This window comes from Rhinatrema bivittatum, chromosome 7, assembly GCF_901001135.1.
Source record: "Rhinatrema bivittatum chromosome 7, aRhiBiv1.1, whole genome shotgun sequence".
Lineage (NCBI taxonomy): Eukaryota > Metazoa > Chordata > Amphibia > Gymnophiona > Rhinatrematidae > Rhinatrema > Rhinatrema bivittatum.
Window position 1 is genome coordinate 103455907 of NC_042621.1, and position 15036 is coordinate 103470942.

Below are 15036 nucleotides of genomic sequence, written 5' to 3' on the forward strand. Positions count from 1 at the left end.
AATAGAGGAGGGTGCCGCAGGGGGGCCTTCCCGGCCACACGACCCGCCCCAGACGTCTTTCCTAAATGCTCAGCAGCCCACGAGGAGCTGCAAAATGGCCGCGGGTGAGGGAGTAAAGAGCAGCAAGAGGCCGGCTCCACCGGCTTTTCGCGGGGCACTGGGGGCTGTGCTGTGAAGGAAAAAACTACAAAGGAAAAACAACGTACCCCTGGCTGCAACGAGAAATAAACAGCAAGGCCGCAGAGAAGAGACAAGAGAGATAAGCCACTCCCCAGAAGTTGAAAGGACTCTGCTTAATTTTTTTTTTTTTTTTAAACTTAATACAAACTTGATACAACTTGATCCACAGAAAAAGACAACAACAAAGCCATAATCAAGCAAGAAAGTGAAGAAAAAGGAAAGGAGGGAAGCCTGATTCCCCTACTCGCATCTGCTGGAGTCAGAAGATACTGAACTCCTGCAGAGGGGGGTAGTAGGATATATGGATTCGCCCCCCTCAAGCTTGTGCGTACTCCATCTGCTGGATTGGGGACATAACCCACTGTCCTGGACTGATCCAGGTACGTACAGGGAAAAAACAGATTAACGTGCCTAGATTGCCCTATCTGGAAACTGCTTTCCTCAGCGCAGCTAAACATATATGCAGGCTTCCACAGCGTGCGAGCTTTCAGCCAGACTATTTTCTATAATTCCACCTTCATCCCCCCCCAAGCTGCTCAGTCATCGTGGAGTCTGCAGCTCCTTCTGCAACCCGGTGAGCATGTGCCCCAAGTTCTGGCCACTAGGTTTTGCTGTTTTATCATAGCTAAGGCTTCCCTCCTCCTTCTTCAGGAGCTATGAATGCAGTCTCTACAGTACGTCAAGCCCCCAGCTAGCTCATGGGGCAAAAGCAGGGCTATTGGGACTCAAATCCAGGTCTTCCACACAGTTGTGCACAGCACGGTTACAGAGCTGCCATGCTAATCTAGGGAGAGAGATGTATTTTTAAATGTTGTAAAATCCCAGGAATATGAATGAAGGTTAATGCAGCTAGAAGCCCAAAGGAGTAGGAAGAATCTGACAGATGACTAAAATGTTCTAAATGTGCTAGAAGCTTTTACCAACCTGACGAGCAGACCATATGACCTATCAATATAATTCCATTTGAAATGCTTGCCTTAGGAGAATATATAGCAAATTAGTGGTTTTTTTTATTAAGCACTAAAGAGACACAATTTAACAAGTTGCAATTTATACAACGGCCAGGAACTTCTTGGCATGCAGTTTTGTTTTCCTGGCACCTGAACCAATTCGGCTCAAGTGTCCGCTACCACACTCCTGTTACAGGACTGAATCTGATATCAGGGAGACTGATGTCTGCCCTGGACACACTCCAAATTTTTTCAATGAAAAACAAACAATGAACTTGGGGTGAATGTGCGTCTGTAGGCCAGCAAATACACACCCTATCATTTTACCGCACATGACTAAGCGCGGACTGGTTCTGTTGTCCTTACACACGTTCTGTCATATGGCTGGCATCATACAGGAGTTTGCTTTATGTAGTGAAAGTCTATTCCTTTCCAACCATTAGCAACAGCTAGTCTAGCACAGCTGCTTTGTGCTCACTTTACATATTCTGCCTTTATTGGGGCAGTCATTCCTGCTGCACCAGATCAAAAGGGCAACTACTACATTTTGTGGGCATGGGGAGTCAGAAAACAAAGCTGCACCACATTCTCTTAACATGGAATTTAGATGCTGGCATAGAAGTAGTTTATTCAGGGCATATTCAGTTTTAGAGCTATGTGAACGTACAATATGTAATCAGTGATTTGCCTCTTAACTTAAAAAAAAAAAAAAAACCTTGTGAAAGCATGAGCAGTTTTTAATTTTCTTCATAGCGGCACCAATTCAAACATCAAAAGACAAGTCATGAGCCTGATGGCATAATCACGGAAGAGGAAAAATGATTTTCAATAAGACACAAGATCAATTAGGCCCATGCTAAGGCTTTCCAACCACACTAAGAACATAAGAACATGCCATACTGGGTCAGACCAAGGGTCCATCAAGCCCAGCATCCTGTTTCCAACAGTGGCCAATCCAAATCACAAGTACCTGGCAAGTACTCAAACATTAAATGAATGGATTCTAAGCTACTAATCCTTATTTATAGCAATTTATGGACTTCTGCTCTAGGAACTTCTCCACAGTTTTTTTTAAACGCAGTTACACTAACTTCCCTAATCATTTCCTCTGGCAATGAATTCCAGAGCTTAATATTTGAAATCCTGGCACTGACAATAGTGGGAGGGAGGTAGGAGGGAAAACAGTAATTTCCAAATCTTTGTGGCAGATGGGTGAAATCATCAGACTGATAATGTTTATAACTCTCAGATCTTTGAAAAATAAGGATCTTTGGAAATGTCTAACATGGAAGGACATGAAGTAGCTCCCCAGAGTCTAGAGAGATGGCAGTCTATAGATTGACATGGGAGACATGAGATTAGCTCCCCAGGCTCTGGAGATGGCAGACTATAGACTACGGAAGGATAAAAGATGGTTTCCAAGGTCCCAGGATGAATTCTCAGACTTATAACAGGGACACAGGGAAGAGTTTGCAAAGCTCTCCAAGTTGAAGCAAGACCAGTAGCAGGACAGCTTTTCTGAATCTGCATAGTGCATGCATATTTTCTTACCTCACAATTACTAAGATCTAGTTGTACGTCACTGAGCTGACCGTTACATGCCAGTCCTTGAAGCAGTGCTCTAAAATAAATGTAAAAAATCAACATATGAACTGAAACCATTATCATTTTGAAAAATACAAAACGAGTTATGTTCAATATTAAACATATAAATGAAACCAATATACAAGTTACATACCTATACTCCTAAGGTTTCCCAAATCAGAAACAGAATCTATATAAATGTTCAAGTCATCAGATATACTACTTTAGTAGCAAATTCTTGTCCATTTACCTTCACTGAAAATGTTCTCAATAATAAATTATAAAAATGGTATGCTAAGGAGTTTTATTTCTAAATCACAGGTTGCAGCATATAATGTTCCAATCCACAAAGACACTTAATATTTACAAAACTTACTGTAGAAATTCTTAATAGTATTTCACCAGTGAAACCTTTGGGTGCTTGATCTCTTAAAGTAACTATGTAGACCACTCCAATAATCTGTACTGCCTTCACTCAATAATTCAGATTCAGTCTGAAGTCCACGTTTCCCAGTTATATACCTATGCTGGGACCAATTCAGATGGCATTTGTATTTCTGGCTGCACATTTAAGCGCTCATGCAATGCTACTATGTCCCTGTCACCTCTTTTTCCATAATGAACATCCATAAACTCTCATGATGTAATTGCCCCATCTCCTTTATGAGCTTTCTTGGTCATCTTTGAGTTCCCTCAGTGTTAGCCACATCCTTTTGTACTAAAGGAACCAAACTACCCCACATTCCAGAAAAGGTCTTAAACAGTGATAATATCACCTCTTTTTCCTAACTTTACTCACCTTTTCCAGAATACAGGGAAACCTTACTGCTTTGCCAATTGTTGACTGATCACTAAGGGTGACCTCTTATGCAATCACAATGGAATACCTAGCTGATGACAGCATAATTTGTCTTTCCACACAAAAAAAAAGTCAGGTGTGGTGCATTATTTTTCAGAATGAAAATACAGGGTTACCTTTACATAATAGGCTGGATTTGCTGACTCCCAGCCTTTTATAAAAAACTATATTGAATGATAAGATTATTTGCTTATATACCTTCTATTATAAATAGAGACAATGTTATGCTAAAATTGCCATGAAAGAGATATTAAGTAAGATTGAGTTGTCATTCTATCACACATAACCTGGAGGTTTGCCAAAAACAGAAAAAATAATGCTCAAAACACAATCAAATTTTGATGAACTGAGAAAAACCACACCTTGAGAAAACACTAAATCGTCTCTCCTTGGTTCTTCAACTAGAGCAAGGTGGCCAACTCTGTCCTCAAGAGCCACAAATAGGTATGGTTTTTGGTATATGCACGAGTTAGAGGCAGTGCATTCAAATCTATGCAAATATATCTCATGCATATTCATTATGGATCTCTTGAAAACCAGGCCTGTTTGTGGCTCTTGAGCGCTGGAATTGGCCACCCCTGGACTAGAGGTTATGATGAGGTGATGTCACAGCGAGGGACATATCATTGGTTTTGATGGTCCTTTATCAGAAGTGATCGCTAAGAGTCCCTAAATGTCCCCAGTGACAAACATCAACATATTTTTGGCATGCGAGGTGGAGGGGAGTGTGAGAGAAGCAGAAGAAGGATGGGAAATGAAGGGAAGATGGAGGAAAGAGAGAAGAAATAAGGGAATACAGGGTCAGAGTAAGAGAGAAAGGGAGGGCTCAGTGACAGAAAGGAGATGGAGAGGTTGGACAGGTGAAAGAAAGATGATGGGTATGACAGAAAATAGAGGGATGAGAGAAAACAAATTGTGAGAACACCTAATTAAATGGAAGACACCCATTCATTAGGGAAGGTAATATTAATAGCCATTTCTGCAGTTACAATGGTGCTTATCCATAATGGCCTTTTAGAAAATGTCCCACCCCTATATACAGGTAAAGGTACATGCTTATGTCCATTATGTGAATAATTTATAGCTGTGCTTAAAAAAGATTTGGACAAGTTCCTGGAGGAAAAGTCCATTAACAATTATTAAGGTGGAGTTTCAGAAATCCACTGCTTATTCTTGGCATAAGCAGCTTGGAATCTATCCGCCCCTTGGGATCCTGCCAGGTAATTGTGACTTGGATTGGCCGCTGTGGAAACAGGATACCGGGCTTGACGGACCCTTGGTCTGACTCAATATGGCAAGCCTTATGTTCTTATGAACCCACAGTAGGGGGAGATGCTTCTGGGGGCAGGGAGGAGTTTGCACTTATGCATCTTTTTAAATTAGTTCAAAGTCTGCAGGTAAAAAGTACTAAAGCAGGCAGTCTTGAAATTACCCCCAAAGTGGTCTCATCAAAATAATAACTAAAAAGAACAAACCAGTAAGACTTTGGACATCTTGGTACATCATGATTTTTGACCTCTGCACACACTCAACATGAGAACAAACCACCTCAAAGTGCAGAAACTGCTGCACTGCCTAGTATCCATGAAGAACATCCCTATGCTCTGAAATATTGGAGAGAGGTAAAGTTTCCTTTTTACATTCTTATACCAGCATGCTGGCTCATCCTTTTTGTTAGTTGATCTACATTCATACTTATGTACAAGTGCTTGGTGCTTCATAGCTTTGATATTTTCTAAACATTTGGTAAAAAAAATATGGTAATAAGATCAACAGCACAGTAATAATGGGTTTTTCTATTATAAGTGGTTGATAAAACCTTTTAAATAAATAAATGTCACATCAGGACATGCAAGACAAGTAAAGTTCCTAGATGAAATAAATAACTGCTTCATGGAGCAGCTAATACAAGAACCAACAAGAGAGGAAAGTATTTTAGACCCAGTCCTTAGAGGAACACAGGATTTGATGCGAGAGGTAACAATGTTGGAGTCACAACATGATCAAAGCTGACTTAATAACTGGAAGGATGACACTAAATAAATCTGCTGTGATAGCATTTCTCTTTCAAAAGGGTAACGATGATAACATGAGGGAAAATGGTTAGGAAAAAAACTGAAAGGAGCAGCTGAAAAGGTTAAGAGTTTATATCAGTTATAGACTCTCTTTAAAAATACCATCTTGGCAGCCCAGACCAGATGTATTCCACACATTAGAAAGGGCAGAAGGAAGGCTAAACACTTAGTTTTTGGGTACTTGCCAGGTTCTGGTGGCCTGGTTTGGCCTCTGTTGGAAACAGGATGCTGGGCTTGATGGACCCTTGGTCTGACCCAGTATGGCATGTTCTTAAAAGGTGAGGTGAGAGAGGCTATATAAAAGCTAAAAGAACATCTTTCAAGAAATGGAAAAAGGATCCAATGAAGAAAACAGAAACTAGCATAAGCAGTGCAAATTAGATGCAAAGCATTGATAAGAAGGCAAGAGAGAATTTGAAAAGAAGCCTGCCATGGAAACAAAAACTCATAATAAAAACGTTTTCAGGTACATTGGAAGTAAAAAGCCTGCATGGATTTAGCCCTCACTAATCTGCTACATTTTTTTGAGGGTGGTGGGGTGGGTTTGCCGAAGGTGGGATGCCAAACCTTGTTTTTTCTTGTAGGGAGAGGGGAGGGGGAGGGATTTTGGTAGGGGTTATGGGAGTCTTGCTTGAAGGGTGGATATTTAGGTGGAATGTGGGCACATTGGAAGGGATCTGAGTCATATTAAGGGGTGCTATTTTGGATTCAGATGGGCATGTTTGGGGTTGCGTACTGTTGTGTTAATTACTATTATTTGAGATGATGGTGACACTTTGTATTGCATCGCTAAATTCCCATTGAAAAGGCAGTTGATGCTGAAGGACGCTGCACTTATGAAAGCCTCTGGTTTTCTTATTCAAGAAACGCATCTGAGAAGACGTGATGAAGGTTTAATTAAGTCAAAGTTATAGCCTCAGATGTTGTTTTGTCTCTAGTACTATAAAAATAGATATGGTGGGGTTGGGATTTTGATCCCCAAAGGACTTGAATGTGGAGGTAAAGGACATAAGGAGGGATAATGAGGGTTGATATATTATAGCGAGATTTGGAATAAACTCCGAGATCTTTACGGTTGTTAACCTCTATGCATCTAACAGGGACAGAGTTACCTTTTTTGAGTTGCTCACTGAAGTCTTATCGATCTGTGTGGAGGGTCACCTGATTCTTGGAAGAGTTTGGGAATTTAATTTAAACAGAGTTCATTAGTTTCATAATTCTCCAGATGGGAGATTTGGTACAAAATATCAAAAGCTGATACTTAAGCATTTCATAGAGAAATTGACGTGATTGATGTATGGAAACTTCTCAATTATTCATATTGCACTTATTTTTTCTTCTCTAAATCACACAATTCATATTCTCAAATTGATTTCTTTTTGATAGATAAGACTTATCTCTGGAGTGGTGGATACTCGGATTGGTAATATATGGTCAGATCTGTTGCGAGTGTGGAAATGTGGTCACTTACTCGAGAGAGTGAGCCCTTGGACCACAGCACAACCCCAGGGCGAGGCTCCAAGGTATGCAACGCGGGAGGCAAGCATATCCAGGCATGGGCTGGAACGTGGCTTGGACTTGGAATATAGATCACTCAGGCCTCCACTGAACCTGCACACACCAAGAGTGAGACCCAACAATGCAATGCTGTTCTCTGGGGTAGCCCTCCGGCCACTCGAAAGCCCTTTTGGACCAGCTGATTGGGAACAGTATGTGCATCAGGACAGATGGAGGTCAACGACAGAAGATAACTCTGGGGAGAAAGACTGGAGACTTGGAACTTAGACAAAGGCACTGGAGACAAGGAACTAGACAAAGACTCAGATAGTGGTTCATGTTCAGAATCAGGTTCAGACTCAGGTTCAGGATCAGGATTCAGACTCAGGTTAAAGATTCAGATGCTGATAGAGCCCTGCGCCACAGCGCGCTCTACACAGCCTGAGGACTGGTCGCGGACCACACCGAATGTGAAGCAGACTCTGGGCTTGGAACTTGATGAGGACTTGGCACTGGAAACATGACGAAGACTCTGAGAGAGTCCCATACCACTGTGCGCCCTACACAACCCGAGGGCTGGTCGAGGACCACACCGAAGGCAAGGCAGACTCTGGACTAGGACATGGACGGAAGCTGGGCAAGGAATTCCTAAGACCAGGAACTGGATTCAGGAACTCAGGAATTCAAAACAGAGTTGGGACCCCAACATTTAAAATCAAGGGACTTCCGGAGACTTGACCAGTGAAGCAAGCAGGCCTTGTGCCATAAGGCGCCCTACACAACCCGGTGTGGGCTGGTCACAGACCATGATGCTGGCACGTCTGGAGAAGTGAACAAGAGAAAAAAAACCAGGAAGACAAAGCTTATAGATGAGGAATGGAACTTCAGGAACTTGACATTAGGGACAGAAGATGCAGGGAATATCAAGAGACCCGGAACATGGAACGAAGAGGAGTTCTAACGAAGAACAGGAACATGAAGACCTTGAAGGAGCAAAGAATTGGAACTCTGAAGACTCCTGGAGCGAAGAGGTGGTAAAGGAACTCAATGGAGAAATCAATTCCTTGTGAAGGCCCAGAACACAAAGTAAAGAGTCCTTTTATAGGGCAAGCAGGCTGACATCAGGGAAGGCCACGGAGCTTTTCCCGCTGCAGGCCCTTTAAATCTTGAAGAGAAGAGTGCATCTGTGCCTAGGATACGCTAAGCAGAAGCAGCCTGTCGGTGGCATTCCAAGGCCATGCAGAGCGATAGCACAAGGCTGCGCCAGGACGTCTGTGGCACTCGGGGGTGCACTGGAGGTCAGAACTGGCGTTGTGAGGTAGGTGAGCTGCTTGCAGGCCTATCCTGTGGCAGCATTCACATCACGAGCATGTTCCAGTGTGGATGGCTCTCTCTCTAACACATGTAGACAAAGGCAGGAAGTTTGGGAAAATTAATGATAGTTTGAGTAGTGCAGAATTTTGTGATGTGTAGAGGAAAATATCTGGGAATATTTACATTTTAATGGTTTAGAATGGTTTAGAGGGTACCTAAAATCAGTACTTGGGGTAAACTGATTTCCTGAGCTGTGCACTTCAAAAAGGAGAGAAGCAAGTAGAAATGAATTGCTGATGATAAATGTCCTTGAAAATAAGCACAAAACATTGCCTGAACCAGATACTCTTACTCATCTGGAGTTGGCTAGAAATAATATACATCTTTTGGATATAGAGGATATTGCTTACAAGCTGGATCTAGATAAGCAGGATTTTTTGAGTATGGAAATAAGGCCAATAGGCTTTTAGTTTACTCAAAATAACATTTAAAATAAAACATAGGATGGATGATTTGTGACAGATATTGGTACTATGAAGGAGTGCTTTACATAGTTTTACGGGGAGCTCTACCACCAGGATCCTTCTATTTCAGAGAATGAGATAGATGCTTATCTAGCAGGAGTAATACTTCCTTCATTGACCTCTGGATTTGCCAATAGGCACCCATTATACCTGTGCCTAGGGTTGCAAATATTTAGGGGCAGCAGGCTGGTTAAGATTTGCTGCCTTCCAGCTCTGTTGCATCTCATTCAGCAGAACAAACCTCTGCTACTCTGTAACAGACCCTTACAAAAGGTGGGGGATTAAAAGCACCAAAAGTGCCTAGGGGCAACAAAATCCTAAATTCATTCCTGCCTCTGAGGATCAGTCATTCTTAAATAGGAAAATTGTAGAACTGGAGATACTACAAGCCATAAGAGAATTAAAAGTAGGAAAATCCCCAGGGTTGGATGGTTACTCAGCCAAATTTTATAAGCAGTTTGCTATAGATTTAATGAAGCCTCTGGTACAAATGTTTAATTATCTTTTTAGGGATGGTTCCTTGTCTGCAAGATCAAATTTGGCCGCAATCACTGTCAATGCTAAAAGAAGAAAGAGTTTCTATTTTATATGGTTTATATAAGCTCATCTCCTCCTAATTTAGATTTAAAAATTTAGCTAAAGTGTTAGCTGGAAGATTGAATATTTTAGGGCCCTTGTTGATTCCTACAGATCAATTGGCCTCTGATAATGGTCACAGAATTGTAAACTTAGTTGGTGAACAAAGAGGGAGCGGACCCTTCACTGCTTCTTACAATTGATGTGGACAAGACATTTGATGGAATGCATTGGCCCTTACCATTTAAAACACTGAATAAGATGAAGCTTGGGACTAATTTTATTACCTGGGTTAAGAAGCTCTATGAGGCCCCAGAAACTAGTATTAAGGTAAATGTTGGCTACTCTAACAGTTTCATTGTGGTGTGGGGCACCAGGCAGGACTGCCCCTTATCACCTTTTCTTTTTGCGTTTTATCTAGTTCCCATTGCTGAAAGGCTTTATCAGTCTGCAGATATTATGGGAATTAAGGTGGGAATGGCTGATTACAAAATTTCTCTATTTGCTGATGATTTGATGTTTATGCTTTCTAGACCTGAGGCTTCACTTTCTGCTGTTATTTCTGACCTAGAAGGAGTTGGCTGTGTTTGGTCTCAAAGTGAATGTGAACAAATTTGAAATCTTGAATGTCACTCTGGAAAAAATGGTGGTGAACCTCTTGTCATTATACCTGCTTAAATGATTTAAAGACAGAATAAAGTACTTGGCTGTGTATACTGGTTCAGAGCATGATCAGTTGTTCCGCCTGAATTTCCCTATTTTTTTCCAGTCTATATCCTATAACCTAAATGTACGGGCGCAATACAACTTATCCTTGCTGGGTAGGACAGCAGCCATAAAAAGGAATATTTTATCTCGCTTCTGTTACCTCTGTCAAACACTTCCTATTTTGATTCCTGATAGAGTTGTGAAACTATGGCAGAAAATGATCTTCAATTTTATTGGGAAGCATCGACCACTCAGGGTATCTAGGTCGGTTCTGTACCAACTGAAAGTGAGGGGAGGACGTATGTCCCTAATGTTGAATGATATTATAAAACCTCTCGGCTCTGAGTTGTTGTTGATTGGTACAGAGAAAAAAAGATAAAACAGTGGGTGCAAATAAATTAAAACAACACTATGCGGGGTGCACTCCTCTTGGCGTATTGGTATGGCTGCCTAAGCGATCGTGGTCTTCTGCGCTACTCAATTCTTCTTGTATCTTGACTATTCTTGGATTATGGTGGTGTTGCATCCGTCAGTCGCAGACAGCTGCGACTGCTCTGCCTCACCTCTCTGTTACCCTTTTCATCCTCCTTCGGAAGGATGGCTCCCTCTGCTGCTGTTTGCCGAAACCCTCAGTGTCTCCGAGCCAGCATGGGCGTCCCCGTCCGCCATGCTTCTTCCTGAGGCCTCCTAGGGCACGTGCATGCACGCTGCCCACGTTCTTAAGCACGTCATGCCCGGAGATACTGACATCATGCGGCCCCACCGCATGATGTCAGTATCTCCGGGTATTTAAACCTCCGCTCCAATTCAACGAGTTAGCAAGGACTTCGGTTTTGCTACTCTGACCATTTCTAAACTGCTCGCTTGGATTCCTAGCTACCCTCCAGGGTATTACGCTGGCTACAGAAGCTCTGGGTACCCGCTCCTCGGGGGTCTCTTGCTTCTACTCGCCCTTCGGGGTATTCTGCCTAACCCATCAGGACAGCCGCTCCTCAGGGTTCTTGTCTGCTTTCTTCCAGGTACCCTCGGTGCTCCTAAGTACTCGCTCCTCGAGGGCCTATCCTGCTCTGGGTATCCTGCACCTTGGAGCACAGGTTCTTCTCTTCACTGCTACCCTGTGAGTACTACTTCGCTCCAAGCTCTCCTCGCTCCACCCTTCAGATTTACAGCCTATCCTGCGCTGCGGAACACTACCGGACCTTCACTACATTTGGGTGAGATCATCAACTACATTACTACTATCTGGACCCTTACTGTGATATCGCTGGACTACAGCATCGTCCTTTCCTTGGACAGGTCATCCTCATCACAGCAGTATAAAAAAGCTTCCTTTCCTCTGTGTCCGCTTGATATTGAGTCTAGCCTATCGTTGTGGTTCCCCACGGGGCCCCTCCCCATGGGTGAGTCATCACCACTTCGACCAAGAGTCCACATTATGCCACAAACCCAACAGGTGGAAAGACAGCTTAGTTGGCAAAAGGCTTTTTTTTTTTTTTTTTTTTTTTATTGTTCCCCTCTTATTTAATAAGGATTTTAAACTAGTATGTTTGTGCATTGGTGGGACTCAGAGCATGTCTGGGAAGAGCAAAATATTATACCCATCGGTAGACTAACCATTCACATATTGTGCAATAGGACAATGCCCGAAGGCCCACAACACTCTCCCCCTATCCTCGGATAGATACTTAGAAACCAATGACTCTTATTGCTCAGGGACCAAGATCATTGCCAGTCCACCCTTGATAATACCTTTTCAAAGGCTACAAAGGAAATTTCATCTTACTTCAAGGGACTTTTTTTCTTATCTTCAGATTCAACATTTTGTGGGACAACTGAAGGTGAAATACATGAGTATCTGGGCTGTGTGTAAGCAATGCGCAATTTTAAAAGCTGGAAATTCTGAGTATATATACATGTGAGTAAAAAAAGGGGGGGCAGCAAAGGAGCAGAGTTGGGGCGGGTTATGGGCATTCTGGGGCGGGGCCAACAGTTACGCCCATAACTCCATATTTTAGAAACTATCTTTATTGAACTTTTAACGTACAACAGGTACATTTCCATCCATAGGCTAGTAAAAGAACCATAAAACATTTTTCTCCCCCCCCCCCCAACTGTATACAGTCTGTGAAGGTCAGAGAGTCCAGAAAGGAATCAAATGGCAATAAGATGGCAATCGGTGCTTGCGTGCCGTTTTGCCGTGCGTCCGGTCGCTGTGGTAGTTCTGAGTTCCATATGGGCCGCCGTTATGGTCTGGCATGTGGCGAACAACATCTCTTCATCGTATCACGGAGGACCAAATATCTATCTCACTCTAGGAGCCAAGTACTCCTTAAAATCTGTCCATATAGAGTTGATTTGTACAGATCTCTTTGGTGTATATTGGGTAATAATGGCATGCTCCAAGGAACACAGGCGTACCATCCGCCTAAACCAATGTTCATGGCTAGGGGTATCGGTATTAATCCAATTAACTTCATATTTTAAAACCATCCGCTGCAGTGCGTGGCGGCCTGTTTGCCACATATATTTACTGCTGTAGTAATTACTGTTTAGGCCTAACATGCCAAGGTGAGGGATCTGGGTCAATTTCGGGGGGTGCAAAATGAAGAACCAGAGAGTTCTGGGTGACCTTGAGATAGACTGGGCAAACTGGTGGACTACTTGTTCAAAATGGGAATGTCCTTCACACAAGCATGTTTTAAAATCCGCTTACCTGTGCGTGTTAAAAGCCAACAATTTTTTAAGGAAGATATGCAAAGTATGCTTGCTCAAGAAACAGCTAAAAATTATGGGCCGGATTTTATAAATTAGCGCAAGCACGTACTTTTGTTCGCGCACCAGGCGCGAACAAGAGTTCGTGGGATTTTAATAGATACGCGCGTAGCCGCACGTATCCATTAAAATCCGGGGTCAGTGCGCGCAAGGCTGCCCAAAATCGGTAGCCTGCGCGCGCCAAGCCGCACAGCCTGCCTCCGTTCCCTCCGAGGCCGCTCCGAAATCGGAGCGGCCTCGGAGGGAACTTTCCTTCCACCCCCCCGCACCTTCCCTTCCCCTACCTACCCCCCCCCCCCCAGCCCTATCTAAACCCCCCCCCCCCCACCTTTGTCGGCAAAGTTACGCCTGCTAGAAGCAGGCATAACTTTACGCGCCGGCCGGCTGCCCCGGGACAAAACCACGCCCGCGTCGCGCGCAACACGCCCCCAAAACCCCGCGTCACTCCGGACACGCCCCTCCATGCAAGCCCCGGGACTTATGCGCATCCCGGGGCTTGCGCGCGCCGCCGAGCCTATGCAAAATAGGCTCGGCATGCGCAGGGGGGGTTTGGGGTAGGTTTTCAGGGGGTACGCGCAAATCCTACGCACATACGCCTTTGAAAATCTACCCGTATGTGTGCTAGGTGTATTTTAAATCTTACGGGCATAAATGCACGCAAGATTTAAAATTCCAGTGTATGTTCACTCGCACACACATTCGCGCGTGTATAGACATCCACACGCTTGTTTTAAAGTTACTGTCTTAGTACATTGAATGTGGAATTGTGAACTAAGCCTACTTACATCTTGGCTTGGGAAAACTATCTTAACGGGGAACTAGAAGAATCACAGTGGAACTTTTGCTTTCTTATTGTTGGGAAAAGTTTGGTCTTCTTTCTTCTGGATGAAAATCAGTATAAATTACTCTTTCGCTGGTATCTTACGCGAGTGTCTTCACATAATCTACTCAAATGTGGTAAATAAATGTTAGCATAATTGCAGCAGAGTAGCACATTTTTGCATATCTGATGGGAATGCCCACTTGTTTGTAAGTATTGGTCCATGATTTGGAAATTTCTGGTATTTCTTTTCAGAAGGACCCTAAAATTCTTTTTTTAGGTTTTTCTGTTCCTAATACGACAGGCCAAGAGCAGAATCTAATAGCTGCTCATTATGAGATAGCATTTTATTGGAAGAAAACAAGCATTCCATCTCTGCAAGCTGTGTGACAAAGACTTGAGAAAGTTTTTTTTTTTCTTTTAATGGGGTAGCTTACTACCAGTAAGCACAACGCCATGACCAAATTTGAAAAGATTTGGAACCCTTTTGTAATTTGGCTGAACACTTGACATACTTGTGATCTGGATTTGTTGGCTATTAATAGGAGTTGGGGATGGTGGACTGGAGGGGTATGGTTTTAGGGGAAAAATCTGTTGTTATTGATAGTGCCAATGTTACACTATTGCTTTCTGGCCATTGTGTTTGGCATATTTTGATAAGCTGAAATTTCTCAAAATTTATGTTAAGATTTCACCATCAATGCAGCCTCATCCTACTCTGCTGCCTTTGGCAATGATACCTCCTCACTGGCAGAGGCCTCCAATGAACTCTGTTTTCCCAAGCCAAGATGTAAATGGCATCAATCCTGGCAAGAAATCCAGTTTCCTTTAGGACTAATACAACTACTAGAACTGTTATCTTGTTAGCTAAAATCTACTTTTAATCAGATCTATTCAGTATTTTCATCATTTCTCGATCACTTACCGCATGGCCTCTGGTGGCAGTTTAGTCCCTGCCAAGCTTACATATGTGAGAGCACAAGACTGACTGAAGAACTGCTTAATTGCTGGAGGAACGTCTTTGGTCTTTCTAATAAAAAAAAAAAATCCACAATACCTCAAATTATTATCGTATTGTCACAAATTGGGATATGACTATCTTGGTTCAGAAGACAGTAATTCGAGAAGGTGTGCAGTAAAGGCTTTCGCCTCATGGCCTGGCTAGGTTGCTTTCAGT

General features: G+C 42.9%; 1 protein-coding gene across 1 annotated transcript in view; it reads right to left on the reverse strand.

Moving 5' to 3' along the window:
- The window catches only part of CARMIL2 (capping protein regulator and myosin 1 linker 2), a 435549-nt gene extending 420704 nt beyond the window's left edge, over positions 1-14845 (reverse strand). Inside the window, exons 1-2 of the mRNA XM_029608841.1 lie at positions 14785-14845; positions 2682-2751 (exon numbers count right to left, since the gene is read on the reverse strand). Of these exons, the coding sequence (XP_029464701.1) occupies positions 2682-2751; positions 14785-14789 (75 nt within the window). The 5' untranslated portion in view covers positions 14790-14845. The remainder of the gene's footprint in view (positions 1-2681; positions 2752-14784) is intronic.
- Positions 14846-15036: the final 191 nt, after the last annotated feature.